Source organism: Aspergillus lentulus (genome assembly GCF_001445615.1).
Source record: "Aspergillus lentulus DNA, contig: Alt12, strain: IFM 54703, whole genome shotgun sequence".
In the NCBI taxonomy this organism is placed as follows: Eukaryota; Fungi; Ascomycota; class Eurotiomycetes; order Eurotiales; family Aspergillaceae; genus Aspergillus; species Aspergillus lentulus.
Window position 1 is genome coordinate 2,045,183 of NW_028322115.1, and position 14,557 is coordinate 2,059,739.

General features: G+C 52.9%; 4 protein-coding genes across 4 annotated transcripts; 3 read left to right on the plus strand and 1 right to left on the minus strand.

Moving 5' to 3' along the window:
* Nucleotides 1-85: 85 nt before the first annotated feature.
* On the plus strand, nucleotides 86-1,676 carry ALT_6602 (DNA helicase ZGRF1-like domain-containing protein; the record flags this gene model as incomplete). Its single annotated transcript, XM_033558110.2, has 2 exons — nucleotides 86-1,122; nucleotides 1,172-1,676. The coding sequence occupies 2 exons, from the start codon at nucleotides 86-88 to the stop codon at nucleotides 1,674-1,676; spliced, it is 1,542 nt and encodes a 513-aa protein (XP_033414001.2).
* Nucleotides 1,677-1,807: 131 nt separating this feature from the next.
* On the minus strand, nucleotides 1,808-8,865 carry ALT_6603 (putative nuclear migration protein (ApsA); the record flags this gene model as incomplete). The annotated part of the gene is made up of 5 exons (XM_033558111.2): nucleotides 1,808-2,559; nucleotides 2,633-2,749; nucleotides 2,930-3,038; nucleotides 3,965-8,407; nucleotides 8,464-8,865. 5 exons carry the CDS (start codon nucleotides 8,863-8,865, stop codon nucleotides 1,808-1,810), a joined length of 5,823 nt encoding a protein of 1,940 aa, XP_033414002.2.
* Nucleotides 8,866-10,510: 1,645 nt separating this feature from the next.
* On the plus strand, nucleotides 10,511-11,592 carry ALT_6604 (U2-type spliceosomal complex subunit CWC24; the record flags this gene model as incomplete). Its single annotated transcript, XM_033558113.2, has 2 exons — nucleotides 10,511-11,075; nucleotides 11,135-11,592. 2 exons carry the CDS (start codon nucleotides 10,511-10,513, stop codon nucleotides 11,590-11,592), a joined length of 1,023 nt encoding a protein of 340 aa, XP_033414004.1.
* A 1,898-nt stretch (nucleotides 11,593-13,490) lies between these two features.
* ALT_6605 (DUF3431 domain-containing protein) lies at nucleotides 13,491-14,426 on the plus strand (the record flags this gene model as incomplete). The annotated part of the gene is made up of 1 exon (XM_089600101.1): nucleotides 13,491-14,426. One exon carries the CDS (start codon nucleotides 13,491-13,493, stop codon nucleotides 14,424-14,426), a length of 936 nt encoding a protein of 311 aa, XP_089455563.1.
* Nucleotides 14,427-14,557: the final 131 nt, after the last annotated feature.

Below are 14,557 nucleotides of genomic sequence, written 5' to 3' on the forward strand. Positions count from 1 at the left end.
GGTTCAACATCCAGACTCGGTCAACACGGTTATCTCCTGCTCTGGATCCGATGGTGCACCATCAGAGGGACGCCAAACTCTGGCCATGTCGATCCCCTTATCATCAGCAGCAACCCCGCGTGGCACCCCCAGTCTGAACGTTCCCGCAACGCAGAACACCGCGCCCGTCATCAAATTTCGATGCCTTTTCACCCACGATGTCCGACGCAAAGCGAAGCGCTGGCACGATGGCTTCCTCCGGTACCATACATTCAACAAGCGGGTCATGGTTTACGACACCACCGGCTATTTCATCGGAGATTTGCATTGGCGACAGGACGACGGGATTCAGGACGGAGACGAGCTGGAGCTGGACAAAGGCGTGCTGATCCAGGTTTGTGAGCCGGTGGAGCAGACACAGACAGACCTGTCGACGCTGTACAACAATAAGAAGAAGACGCAGGAGTCACCTACCCAAGCAGCGGACCCGTCAGCTCCCTCATTTCGTACCTCTGCTCCGCTCCGGTCCTCGATATCCTCGCAACAGCCGCGGTCCCTCAATGATGTCCTAGGCATTCGAAAAACACATGCTGGCTTGTCTGTTTCGCCCTACGAGGAACGCCAACGACAGAAGCAGAAAGAAGACAATCGGTTAGCGTCTGAAAGAGCGGCAAAGCGTCAAAAGACCACCCCGGCTGAAGTACCGACTGAGCAACAACCAAGCCGCTCGGTCGTCAATCCCCCGGTTCTTGTCGATTTGTCCGAGTCACCCGATGAGAACGCACCAGAAAGACCACAAAAGCCGAACAAAATCGCAGAAACCGTCTCTCTGCCGAAGAAGAATCCTGCTTCAAACGGACCTGCTTTACCGGTAATGAAAGGTTCAGTCGTTGATAATGTTCAGCGCGAGGTCGGGAAGCATCAAAACTCGTCAAACAACTCGCCGCCTTTAGCATCAAGACCGTCCTCTGCGCAATCATCTTCGGAGGCGCCAACTAGAACACTCCGCTTACCCACAAGCCAGCCTCGTAAGAAGCTCATGTATCAGGCATTGCTCCCTAGCCAGGCACCTGGAAAAGCAGCACGTACGGTGCCCTCGTCCTCTCAAGACAGGAAAATCGTGCCAACACAGTCGAGACCACAGTTAGTATGTGCTCTGAGACGTCACCAGGGCGTTGGCTAACTTGTCTAGCGAGAGCGACCCTTTTCCGACTCCGGATCCTACCTCGACTAATATGGAGTTCATACCGACTGAGTCCACCATGTTCGTTCTGGAAGCGGTGGCTGACGGTCCAGTGCGCAATCCACGTCAGATTCTCCATAGAGAGCCGCTGGGGTGTCCTACAGCACAAAATACGATAGATGCAACGACGTCTGCAGCGAAGATGCAAACCTTACAACCAACAACGAGCAATAACCCTGGTCAACTGAGGGTGCTTGGATCATCATCAATCGACCAAAGTGCCAGGACGCAAAACATGCATCCACCGAATACCACGTCCAAAGGACTCCGCAAAGCCCTGTCTGATCCGACAGCGATGACGACGAGCACCAGTGTGCAATCACGCTCCCTGCTGTCCAGGGACTCGGTCGACACATACCCAATCGAGGAGCAGCCGCCAGAACAGGGGCCTTGGACGTCCGAGGCTCTCGATCTCTTCGATTTCTGGCCGCCGGGACGGCCGAAACCCAGCTGACTATATCTCTTTTCCTTCTTAATCATCGTTGCAGCCTGTCTGTTCGAGATGTTATGACCATGATACCCTAGATGCATGTACTTACATGAATGAATTCCGAACTTTTTCTTTTCTTACAGCCGTTCACTCATCTACGTACTCTTCTTCACCAACACACCGGAAATATACGGTATCGGAGACCGTCCAAACCACCTCTCCAGCTCCACAACCTCCCACCCCCCATCCCTGTCCGCCGCCGCCCGCAACGCCGTCTCCGTATCCCGATCCAAGCAGCAATTCCCAATAAACCAACTCCACCCAAAGAACCCATACACAGCCTGCATCACTCTCGCCACAATCGACCCCTTCGCCGTCCGCCACGGATTAACCACATGCTCCACAACAAGCAACTGCCCCCCAGGCCGCAGCAGCGCATACAACTCCCGCGCCGTCCTCTCCAACTCCGGCACAGAGCACAAAACACGCACACACACAATCGTATCAAAGACCCCGCTCGTGCTCGCCAGAACCCGCTCCACATCCCCGGCAGGAAGCAGCCCCTCCCGCTGCAACTCCGGCACGAGCTCCCCCGCCGCAGCACCACAGGACAGAACATGGTACTTCTCCCCTAGCCCCTCCTCTTCCGCGCGCGCGCGCAGCTCCGCATGCAGACCGCGGCACGGCTCCGCGCCGAAAATCGCCTTGATGGCGGGTGCGCGCAGGCGCAGGAGCGGCATCTGCGTGCCTGTCCCTGGGCCGACGTCTAGCACGACACCCGACGCTCTGGCTAGGATAGGTGGGATGAGGTCCGTTGAGCTTTGGATTTGAGGTGGCTGGAGCGGTGCTTGATCTTTGGTTTGGTCTTGCTCTTGGTTTTGTTGTTGGGTGCTTGTTGGGCGGGCGGCTGGGCACGTTAGTTGGTTAGTATCGGTACTCCGTTGGCATCGCTGTCAATGGGGAAGGTGATGAGGGCGTACAGCTGAAATCAACCCAGAAGCGGCCAAAGGCTTCGTCGCGGAGCTTGCTTGTTTGTAGGAGCGGGGCGAGGACTTCGCCCCGACGGAAGACTGCTTCGAAGCAGACTTTGGTGTAATCTGTGGATGTTAGTATATCTTTTTCAGTTCTTTTCAATGATTGGATGTATAATTTGATTATAGAGTAGGAATGGAGGGATAGCAAGTCTAGTTGAAGCACTACAGCAGTTGCGCGCATCTACCCAGAATTGCGAAAGGCTGTTCATAATTGTGTATAGACTAGCGGCGATGTAGACTCACAGCTCATGGCCCAAGCCAGCAGCTGGCCAGGTTCAATCAGCGTCCGGATCCATTCTTTCGTGGTGGGCTCGTGCGCCGTCATGTTGACCTTATGTTTGGGTGTATTCGTCTATCTATTGTCACGCGAAAGAGAAGGTTGGAGTCTGTAGAATAGTAAATGCAGATAATTGATAGATTGTGGAGAGAGACGCCAAGATAAATGATATGCGCAATCGCCGACTCGCCGACGCGAATCCCGTTCAGGAAACCAACTCGGTGTTTGAAAATAGCAATGGCCGATATGAACACCTCGCAGATAGGATGATATAACTACAGCATGAGACACTGTCGGAACCCTTGATGTTCAATTTCATATCGGTGCCTAGAACATTTCCTGCGCCTTGCGTCTATGGCAAGCAGAGATAGAATCACAATAATCAAGAACACTGACGGCCAACAGCAACGTGGTGATACAACCCTATTATAACCAGTCATTCTCGCCGTCATTACAGTCTCAGAAATGAGCCAAGATCACAGAAAAATGGAAATGAAAAGGATACAGAGCGGTAGACTTGCGCAATACTTGCACAGAATTTGTATAATGGGAAGAGTCAAGCCAGAACGAAGGATCGACCGAGGTGGATGTCAGGCTGATGATAGAAACATAGGAAAAAGAGGCCAAAAAATTTCATGATGCAATGTGTGCAGAAGAACGGCAGAGAAAGAACAGGCACCGAAGAGTAGGGAGAATGTCCACAAGGTTAAGTTCCAAAAAGCCAACGGCATGAGTATGCGGGTGCGTATGACAGGTTGCGATAGCTGAATGCAGATACTCGAAGTTAGAGAAGAATGAAGACGAAGCTGGTCAGAAGACACAGATGCTGATTTGCACGCTTAACAAATTCGCAGTATATCAAAAAGGGGCCGGATGATAGTGCGAGGTTTGCACAAAAGAGACTCGTGGACGTCAACAACAGCTCAGCTGCTGGTTCAGTGATGCGAGTGGATTCGATTGACGCGTGGGCTATAACGACTCGTCCTGGAAAGTGAGCTGACATCGTGCTTGCCGTCGCAGCAAGCGCGGACGTTCTCCAGCCGATCGGAGTCTTGTTCCATCATACGCCGAAAGTCTTCTTCGCTATCTCGCTCGTGCAGGCTGTCCGCATGAAGACTCCCTTCGTGAACGCTGGAGGTGGCATAGCCCGGCCGGCCTTTACGACCAAAAGATCCCCTAATCGTCGTATTAAGGATCGTGCTGAGACGGGATGTCGACCCCTGGCGGCCGTCATCAGGAACCTGGAGCCCCGAACCCTGTGACGGTGCGCTCAGCGCGGGTGATACACGGCCCGGGGTGACAGTCTGCCGTACAGACATGGCGGATGCAGCACGCTGCTTGGGTACATTGCGGACAGTCCGGCTTCGCGACGAGGAAAAGGACATGCGCGTGGTCTGCTGGGACTGCGAACGGAATCCGGGATTGAACTCGTCGATATCTTCCAGCGTGACATTTTCCAGCGTAACATTATTATCCTGGCCTTCTCCAGCCTCATCTGAGTTTCGAAGTAGAAGATACGAGAGCGCATTGAACCAAGTCTCGTGCCTCTGGCTAGTTGTGGCCGTAAATCGGACCCGGCGGCCTGGACTGACGACTTCTAAGCTTCGGCAATGAAGACCTGGCGGATAAGGGTTGTCGTCAGCAACGACTCGCACAGCCTCGATCGGCACACTCTTCGTCCGTAATTGATTCTTCCCAGCAGTTTGTGGGTCCTGTTCACTCCAGTACAACGTCCGGGTGTACGGATGAACCCAGAAGTAACGACGGTGCCTTGTCTTGGAGATCTCTCCAGTCACAGTCCTTCGGGTATACTTCCAGAGGAACTCGCCAATCATGGTCTGAGTGATGGCCTGTATCATGCGAGGATCTGTTCCCGCTGCGTAACCGTTGGGCATGTGATTGGGATAGGCTTGAATGTTGAACCGTTCTTCAAGCTCTGATGCAAATGAAGAAACGGATGATCTGCGGGACACCTGACTTTCCCGTCTAATCTGGGTTCGCGAAGTGCTTGTCTTGGAGGAATGAACTTGAAGCCCTGATTCGTTTGGAGTCAGCGGGCGCTGGGTGGAGTTTGATCGGTATGCGGAAGCCGGCGCCAGGGGAGGACCCATCAAGCCAGGAGACGGGGGCCGTTGCTCTAAGGACTTCTTTTCGGCTGCCATGATAGCTTCCCGGTGGTCCATGGGTAACGGTGGATGGCTGAGGCTGTGCACACTAGACGACAAGCTCGTAGAGCTCCCTGGGCGACGTTGAGCAGATTGGAGAGATGTCGTCGAAGCATGTTGAGTGGGACGAGGACGCGCCTTTGGCGTTGCAAAGGGCGACGGTCCAGCTTCCTTGGCTTTGTCACTATCAGGAGGAGACAATGGGCGCGACGAGACACGTTCCATCAGAATCTGATCAATTTGTTTCGACGACAATATCGTCTGGGCACCGGAATCAGCCTGATTGGATTGACGTCTCCTGCCGCGTGTTACGGCGTTGCCAGAGATAGTACCCAACGGTAAGGCGGCACCTGAGTTTCGGGCTTCTGTGTCAGCAGCAGCATCGTCGCTTGGCATATCCCTAGCGACCGACATGGAGTCTGTAGGCCGCTTTTCTTGCACGGCATCCCTCAAGTGCGCCGGGATTATATTCTCATCGACAATCTGCAGACCGGGAATAATCGCAACTGGTGAAGTGGCTCCCACAGGAAGGGTCTCTACAGACCGAATTGATGAATATGAGAGCTCAGGTACTCGAGAAACTGGTCGTTCGCGTAGTTGTGGTGCAACAGGCTCAGTAGACGCTGAGCTGATATGGGATATATCCAGTTTCGCGCTCTCAGACTGCACCACCTTATCTTCAACAATCACAACGGGCTCTGGTTCGGGAAGTGATTTGGGTAGAAGAGCTGCGGTAGGTTCGGTCTGCTCAGCGAGTATCGAAGATATCTCTAGCTCCGAAGAGTCCGTGCTTGTAGAGTGGTCTGCCACAGAGATAATATGTACAGTTTCGGGTTCAGGGAGTGCTGCAGCAACGGGCAGGGTATGTTCCGAGAAGATAGTTGAAACATCTAGATGTGGAGTCTCCGTGTTCGTAGCGTGGTCCGCAAAAGACAGAACAGGCAACGGTTCTGGCTCGGGAAGAGTAACGGCAACGGGAACCGTATGTTCCGAGAAGACAGTTGAGACGACCATCTGGGGAGCGTATACCTGCTCAGGTTCTGGAAGTCGTGCCATGAGAGGCTCTGTAGACTGAGAGGATATGGAGGACAAAGACAGCTCCCGCGGCAGCGAAGAAGGAAGTGCAACCGGTTCGGTTACCCCGCCGATGAAGTACGATGTAGTCAATTGTGGTAATACAGGAGCCACTGGTGAGGTCACCTGGGATGAAATCGATGAGAAATCTAGCTCAGCGTCTGGAGGTGCAGGAACACTGGTTGTCTCTCCCTCTGCGCCTGATGCATCATCCCAGGCCATCTTCGGTGGGGTCGGCACGCTAGATATTTGATCACCATTTGACTCGGCGCCTGACCTGAGAGGTGTCCATTGGGTTGCAGAATTAACCAGCTTCGGTGGCTCCTTGATGGCCATGCCGGCTTCAGCACTGGATGCGGTTGCCCTCGTTGGCGTGACTGGTGCAACAGGCAGAGCCTCTTCAACCCCGACAATTACAGGATTAGCAGACTCCGTAGGTTGCCAGGGGTCGGTCATCACGCCTGAATCGACCATCGCGGGCTTGGCCGGTACGTCCAGAATGGCCTCCGAGGGTCGTCGCGAATCAGCCGTAGGAAGCATACGGGGAGTGGACGTCTGGGAGTTAGCACCAAAAGTTCCGTCCTCATCCTCGCCGCCTTCAAGTTCTGCAAGTTCCTCGAAAAGACTGTGTCCTTCTGGGGGAACCGAATCTTGGGCGAAGCTAGTCGCAGGCGACTCTCGTGCACTCGAAGGCCGGCTGCTGTAAGCCATAGGGGCCTCTCCAGACGGACGGATTTTTCTGAGGACACTCCTCTTCTTCCTAAGCCTGTATCTGGGGGCGGGTGCTTGACTGGGGGAGGCGAGAACTTCATCGATGCCTTCATCTTCATCTGCGGAAGTGGATGCGGTGCTGTGATATGAAGAACGGTCACGAGCCTTGGCCATGATCAAGGATGAAGAAACACGTAGGCGAGGGGTTCTCTGAACAGTCTCCTCAGTCTCAGTCAGCTCATCAGTGTCAGAACTGCCATCAGCCATGCTCTCTATGCCAGTCTGGAAGGCTTCGCTTTCTGTTGCAGTTTCCCGCTCGTTGGCAGTCTCAAATGCATCATCGGCCTCGGTAGCAGTCTGGTAAGCGTCGCTTGGGTAGGCAGAGGATTCTTCACCGGAACGGTCGCGAGTCAGGGAGGTCGAAGCGTGACGTGTCGGGGTGGCATCTATAGCGTTGTCCTCCCACTCTGCGTCTTGGATCTCGATCTCAGTCTTCCCCTTGCGACCAGCTCCGAGCAGATCCGGTCGCGCAGGTTTTCTGAAGGCATCTGGCTTGGTCTTTTGTCGTTTGTTGGACGGACCTGCCGGGGCAAGAGCTTCACGGCGACGTTGTTCGATCTCGTCCCGCGCCTCTTGTAGCATACGCTTCAACTCAATCTTTTCGGTCTTCTCGCGATGAATTGTACTCTTGAGATTTTGGATCATACGATGAGCGTGGCCGAGAGAACTGCGCAATGTTTCGGTCTCTAGGTGATTGTGACGCGGCGTGAACTTGTTCGGAGACGGTGGTGGTGAGTTCTCTGGCGTGGCTTGGTCGTCATCCGAAGAATGATGGTCTCGTGGAACTTCGAGCGTGGCTTGCGCTTCCTGCTGACGAAGGCGCATCGCAACCACTTTGGCAAGCTCTTCGTTCTGGGAGTTTAACTCCTCAAGCTTCTTGTGAAGGGCAACCTTCTCGGCATCTTGTGCATTGAGGTTCCTGCGCAGGAGGTGAATCTCAGCATCGTTGGCTTTCTGAGCAGCGGCCTGTTCCTCGATCAACCGAGCATTGGCCTGTTTCACTTCCTCCAACTCCCGCTCAATAGCGTTCTTCTCTGACGTGACGGTACCTAGGGCGCTGTTTAGTCTGTTTTCGCGATCGGCAGCCTCCTTCATCGCGGTCGTAAGCTCGTGAGTTCGAGTTTCGAGGTTCCAATTCTCGTCCTTGTAGCGCTCCTCGCTCTCGTCCAGCGCCCGGATTCGCTGTGCGTACCCTTCTGCCTCCAGCTCCAGTCGTGATTTCTCAAGATTGGCATTCTTCAACGCCTCCTCGCGCTCAGCGAGCATAGCCTGCAATTGACGAACCTGGGCCAGGAGGGAAGTAGAAATCTCGGTCGCGAACTCAATGTCATGGACCCGGCTGGAGGGTTGGTTTCGTTGTCTCCGTGACGGAACGCTCACCTTGCTGGGAGAGTTGGTCGCTTGGCTGGCGAAGAGGACGGGACTGAGTGGTGACTGTTGCTCAGAAGATCAGTATTCTGACGGCGGTACAGGAAGCGTTACGGCCTTACCTTTTGATCGAGCGAGGGCGTACCCAGGTGGCCTTCATCGCCACCTGCCAGACGTTTCGGAGCCAGGAAGGCTCTAGCGGTCTCACGACCAATCTCATTGTACTCCCTTTCCAGTTCCACAAGCTTCTGGCGCAGATCCGGTCCGATCTGGTTCTCATCCTGCTGCTGTTCTACCTCTTTCAACTTTTCCTCGAGCTCTCTCTGCTGTTCGATGAGCGCTGTGCCGAGCTTCGAAGCCTCCTCGAGTCTGCGCTCTGTCTCCGCCAGGTGAGCTTCAAGAGCTCGTTTGGCCTGTGCTGGAGAAGGTGCATTAAGACTGAACAGCTGCGTGTCAAAAGAGGAGTACCTATGCGCATCGCGAGGAACACGCTCCTCCGTTTTTGAGACGAACGGGTCATCCATCGAAGCGGTTCTGGAAGCAAGACCTTGGCCTTCCGCGTCTGTGATGTTGTTGCCTGCTGAGGTCGTGTGCACCACGGGGTGGTCCCTGTGGCTTGACCAAAATAAGGAAACAGCCGCCCTAGGAATGCCGGAAACTCGTTGCCTCGTTCCTCGTTATCCCCGTCTCGATTTCAAATCATCATCCGATCCGCCCTTCAAGCTTTCACAGTTCGATATTCTCAATTTTCAGGTCGTGCGGCCTACGAGAACCAGCAGCGACGAGATATCCGGTGTTTGAATCGCCAAGTTGGATGCGACGGGGAAACGATAAGCGCAGCGTCGGTCGGCAAGGTGGCAGTGTCCGAGAATTGACTTGGCGAGGAAGATGGCGCACCAAATATCGCGGAATATCGACAGAGAGAACGATCGCAAGCGAATGCGACCCTTCAGATCGAGCGATGTTTGTTTTGTAAGACAGGTCGTAAAACCTGCACTGGCGACGCTGATGACAACAAACGCGTTGTGGACGTACTAGGGAGTGTGCGTGGATGTAGCCACGGTGTTGGACCAACCACAACAGACTAGTGCAAGTTGAACACTCGGGAAGGAGCAGCAGTGGTGAATTGGCAAAACAGGGAATAAGACCCAGATAGTGGATTACAAGGTTGGATGAAGGGAGTTAGAATCGACTACGTCGTACAATTGGGCATTAAATCAGATAAAAAAGAGAATGGAAGGAAGAGATGTAAAAGAAAGACAATGGATAAATCGGTAGTGATGGAAGAAGGGGAAAGAAGAGCGAAAAGATCCAAGGAAAGGAAAGCGAAAAGAGGGGAAGAGAGTGTATGAGAAAAAGAAAAGAAAAAGGAAGTCTAGAGCGATAGATAATAATAATGGCAGTCAGATAGACAACAACGAGACGAGAGCGACTCGTTGGGTGGGGAGACAAAGGAAGGAAGAAGAGAAGAAGAGAGGAAGTGAGAAAGACAGACAGTGGGAGGAGAGCGAGGAATGAATGGAGTTGAGGTGGAGTGAGGGAGGCACATCTGTTTGTTGCTTCAATAATCTAAGATGATAGTATGGGCCGTGCGGGCGATAGTTATTTCCTTTCGTTTCTATCTACTTGCAAACATCTTAATTGAGATCAAATGACAGGATATGACAATGCTGGAGAGAACAATAGTGATCTGATATGTCAGAGATCAGATATCTAGCCTACCGTTTGAGCGCTCAAATGGTACACGATGACGAGGGGATCGCTAACTATTTGACAGGCTTGATCCATAATCCATTGTTATTCGTTGCCGATGTCCAATAATCCAAGCAACTAAGCAAGGTTAGGACAAAGACCATACTTTAACTCTTTCATGATGGTAGATCTCCTGAATAGTGTCGTCCATGTTTACGGTTCTGCCCAAAATACTCCGTACTAAGGCTAAGGTACCATCTTCCATGGTCCCTCATCCGTGGATCGCGTCTCAGGCACATGGATTGATGCCCAAGGCCTCAAGGTGCTCTACCAGTCATGTGACATTATGAGATAAGTATATCACGTGATACGCGGTAATGATGTGCTTTCTTCTTGCGTCTAGAGAGGTATACACGGCAGCTATTCTGCGCGCCATAGCACGATAGTCCTGTCCAAGGAGATATTGTCCCAATAAAGATGGCGGAAGAAACTCAAGCTGCTGACGCTGTTCCTCAAATCTCCTTCAAGAAACGCACCAACAAGGCCAAAGCCAACTTCCGCAAGAAGCCCGATACGCCGCCACCTGCTTCAGGTTCCGACTCGGATTTCACATCGTCCGATGATGAGGAAGGTCGCCGGATCAAACGACGACGCAAGAACGTCGCAGTGACTGCCTCTTCGGCTACAGCTGGTCCGCGCAGAAATACAGTCGAAGACCAACCCGCCACCGAAACAGCCGCTATTCCCTTGACCTCGAGTAACGATGCGACCAAGCACTCCAACTGGTATGACGAGGAGTTGAGTGAGAAGAACCTGTTAGGAACGACAAGAGCTCGGCCAGCATCGAGCACTCCATCTGCGCCCGACGGTACCTACAAGGGCACCGCGAACTATTCGTCATTCATCCAGAAGAATCCCAATGCGCCTACCAAGCAGTTTGGTCCTATCAAAGCGCCTACCAACGTCCGTACGGTGACAGTCATGGACTTTGCGCCTGATGTATGTAAGGACTGGAAGCAGACTGGGTTCTGCGGTTTTGGAGGTATGTATCTCGTTATCTTCCTTTTCTGATTCGTGCAGCTCTTACTAACCGTCGCGCAGATTCCTGCAAATTTCTTCACGCTCGAGAGGACTACAAACAGGGCTGGGAGCTGGACCGAGAATGGGAGATTGGTACCAAAGGCAAGCAATTGAGTGGTCGGGTTGTCTCGAAACGAAGCGGCGACGCGAAGACTGCAGAAGACGATGAGGACGATGATGACGAAGAACTTCTCGAGAGCATTCCGTTTGCATGCATCATCTGCAAGAGCTCGTATAAAAGTCCTATCATTACAAAATGCGGCCATTACTTCTGCGAATCATGCGCCCTGCAGCGGTATCGGAAGAACCCGTCGTGTGCTGCATGCGGGGCAGGCACTGGTGGTGTCTTCAACGTTGCAAAGAAGCTGAATCACTTGCTGGACAAGAAGAGAGAACGTGCGAGAAAACTACGAGAGCAAGCAATCGCAGAGGGCGAGGAGGTTAGCAGCGATGAGGAGGAGGGTGATGAGGAGTCTTAATCTTCCTGTGATGGCCACTCATGAATGGCATGGCATTGTATCTAGTTGCGCTGGCCGCAAGATGCAGTGGATATGATATGTAAAACAAAGCGTATCGCTGTTCCCATTATATATTTTCTAATGTCGCTTTGATGTCCCCGTCGCTTTGATGTCCCCCGGAACAGCCGCTCGAAGAATTTGTATATGCCGTGGTCCTATTTCGAGTCTTTTTCTCGACTCTCAAACCCTTAAACTAGCTGCCGAATAAGCTTTCGCGCTTTTCCGAGTTCTTATGCTTGTCCACGTATGGTTATCTATCTAGGCAGCAACAATTACCATGAGCACGCTAGTACTGCAAGGCATGAATATAACTACGTACTTCAATTTGATAATAATACTCCGTAGTCTAATCTACATTTCAGCTCAATCTGAGACAGTGGTGCCATAATGCAAGTGACATGCTCCAACAGGTTGCACTCCTTCGAGGTCAATCAGCCTCACATACAGCAACCTCTCTCTACCAGGTAGATAGTTGATAAACAAGGACCAGAGTCACTGCGAGATGTCACAGCCACTATCAGTCCCTATGTTTAAACAACAAGGGGGAAGAAAGAGGCCTAAAAGTTCACCCTTGTTCAAGACCTATCTACTCTGTATATACGGAGTAAGTTGGACCACTGCGTCTTCCTAACTAACTCGATCGTCCTGGTTTGGAGAATCAGTTACTTGGCTCGTCCATAACATTGGTTGAAGAAATTGACCCTGCTGATCAGCGGGATATCGAACCTCCACACCCTCCACAGCTTCGCAACGCAACGTCATAGCATCATCGCCCCAGAGAAAGGACATGAGAAACATCACAGGAAAAGCCACGGTTGCGGTGAGAGGCCTCATACGTACGCACCCAGGCGGACAAAAGCCTTGTCTGGGACAACGCCACGAGCGAACCTTGGTACGTTCCCTAAATAGATTCAATCTGTCTTAGACGACCTCAGAACCAACCAAGTGCTGCGCCTCTTGGCGGACAGGCAGACACCCTCGCGCTGGCAGCCTATGCTCACATTTCACCCCTCAATGCGACCATGATGAGCCTCGCGGGCTGAGCAAACTGTCAGGGGGCCGCAAACACCCTCTGCGAGAATAGCGTTCTGAGCCGTCTGAGCGAGTTCCTTACTAATATCCACCTTTGCGCTGTCGTGGGCGCCAAGCTTCCCCGCTAAAGACGCTAAACAACGGGAGAGGTCCAGTATGGGTGAATGACGGACCCCGACTGGTTGACCCCTGGCCCCTGGGTCTTGGAGAGTCTCTCTATGTTGAAGTAGCTTTGGATGGTTTACTGGTTAGGTAACTGCCTACCGCTGCTAGTTGGTAACAGTCAAACACAGACTTTAGTAAGTGGATAGTACCTTACCTATCTAGTACGTTGTACGGTAGTGAGTAGCGTGGCTCGGCCAGTGGAGAATAAGAATATGCCCCTCAAAAAGTCAAGTCAAATTCAATGCCAAAATGAGCACCCAAAGGCCCCCAAGTCGCGACCCGTGGTTGAGAGACGTATCTACCTAACACTGATCTGCCCCCATATCCAATATGGATGGGTCGCTTTTTTCCTGGGGTGCCTGCTCTGGGCTCTGAAGCTAATACAAAATTCACCCTTTTCGCTCCTGAGTTCTTCTTTTCTCTTCAGCTTCTGTTGCCTTTGGTGGTTTGCGGTTGATATACTTCCCCGGCGGCCTGCTCTCACCCGGCTGCTTTGGTTGTTCCCATACTACTTTTAATATATCAGGCTGGTCCCTAACTCAATGGCTAAATTTTGGCGTTGATATCTGGTTGCTGTTTGGATACACCGTATATGCCCTCGTGGTTGGTATAGCGAGTCATCATATTGGAGATATATCACCGCCACAACTGCAAAAATCACAATGAAAAGCAGTTGCAGAATCATATGTTGCGCAACTCTGCTGCTCCTAATACCGCTGTATCTTGCAAAGGTGCACCTGGAAGATTTCTGCGACCAGTACCGTGCAGGCACATACCTGGTCGACTGGACCAAATCGCGATATTTCCCGCAGACCGTTCCCTCTCTCCCTCATGGACGAACAGGCGACAAGGTTATCGTCATGGCTAAGCTGGAGGAAGAACACACGGAGTGGGTCAAGGAAGAACTGCCAGAGTACGCCGAGCAATTCCTGCACCAAAAACCGTCTACGTTACTGACCAACCCTCACAGCTGGCAGCGCGCTATCTACACCGTCAATCCATCGAAAGCAACCGTCGCAGACAACAAGAAGCTCACCACCCCGCTCAACAAAGGCCACGAGTCCATGGCCTACCTCACCTACCTAATTGACCACTACGACGCCCTCCCCTCCACCATCGCCTTCCTCCACTCCCACCGCGCCGGCTTCCTTATGGCCTGGCACGTCGACGCCCCGCTCCACGATAACGTAGCCGCCATGCGCGCCCTCCAGCTCGACTTCGTCCAGCGCAATGGCTACGTCAACCTCCGCTGCAACTGGAACCCAGGCTGCAAGGCCGCCCACCGTATCAACCGCCACGTCACCGACCAGGTCTGGGCGGAGATCTTCGACGGAACGAGCACCCCGCCGCTGAACGCGACGACTTCCCCGGCCCGTACAGCAATGGCGTCCCAGCAGAAGTTCCTGGCGAAACCAAAAGAAGTCGGCGCCGCGTGCTGTGCGCAGTTCGCCGTGTCGCGAGAGCAGGTCCTCCAGCGGCCGCGCGACGATTATATCAGATTCCGGCAGTGGGTTATCGATACCGACAAGGACGATGCGTCGAGTGGGCGTGTGATGGAGTTCCTGTGGCATGTGATTTTCGGCCAGGAAGCTGTATAGTAAGTTTCTTGAATATTTTCCCCCGATGAATGTGGGCGTGGGCGGGGCTGACTCTTCTGTAGTTGTCCCGACGAGGAACTCTGCTATTGTCAGGTCTATGGGAAGTGTTGAATTCGCAGTCTTAGCCTGCG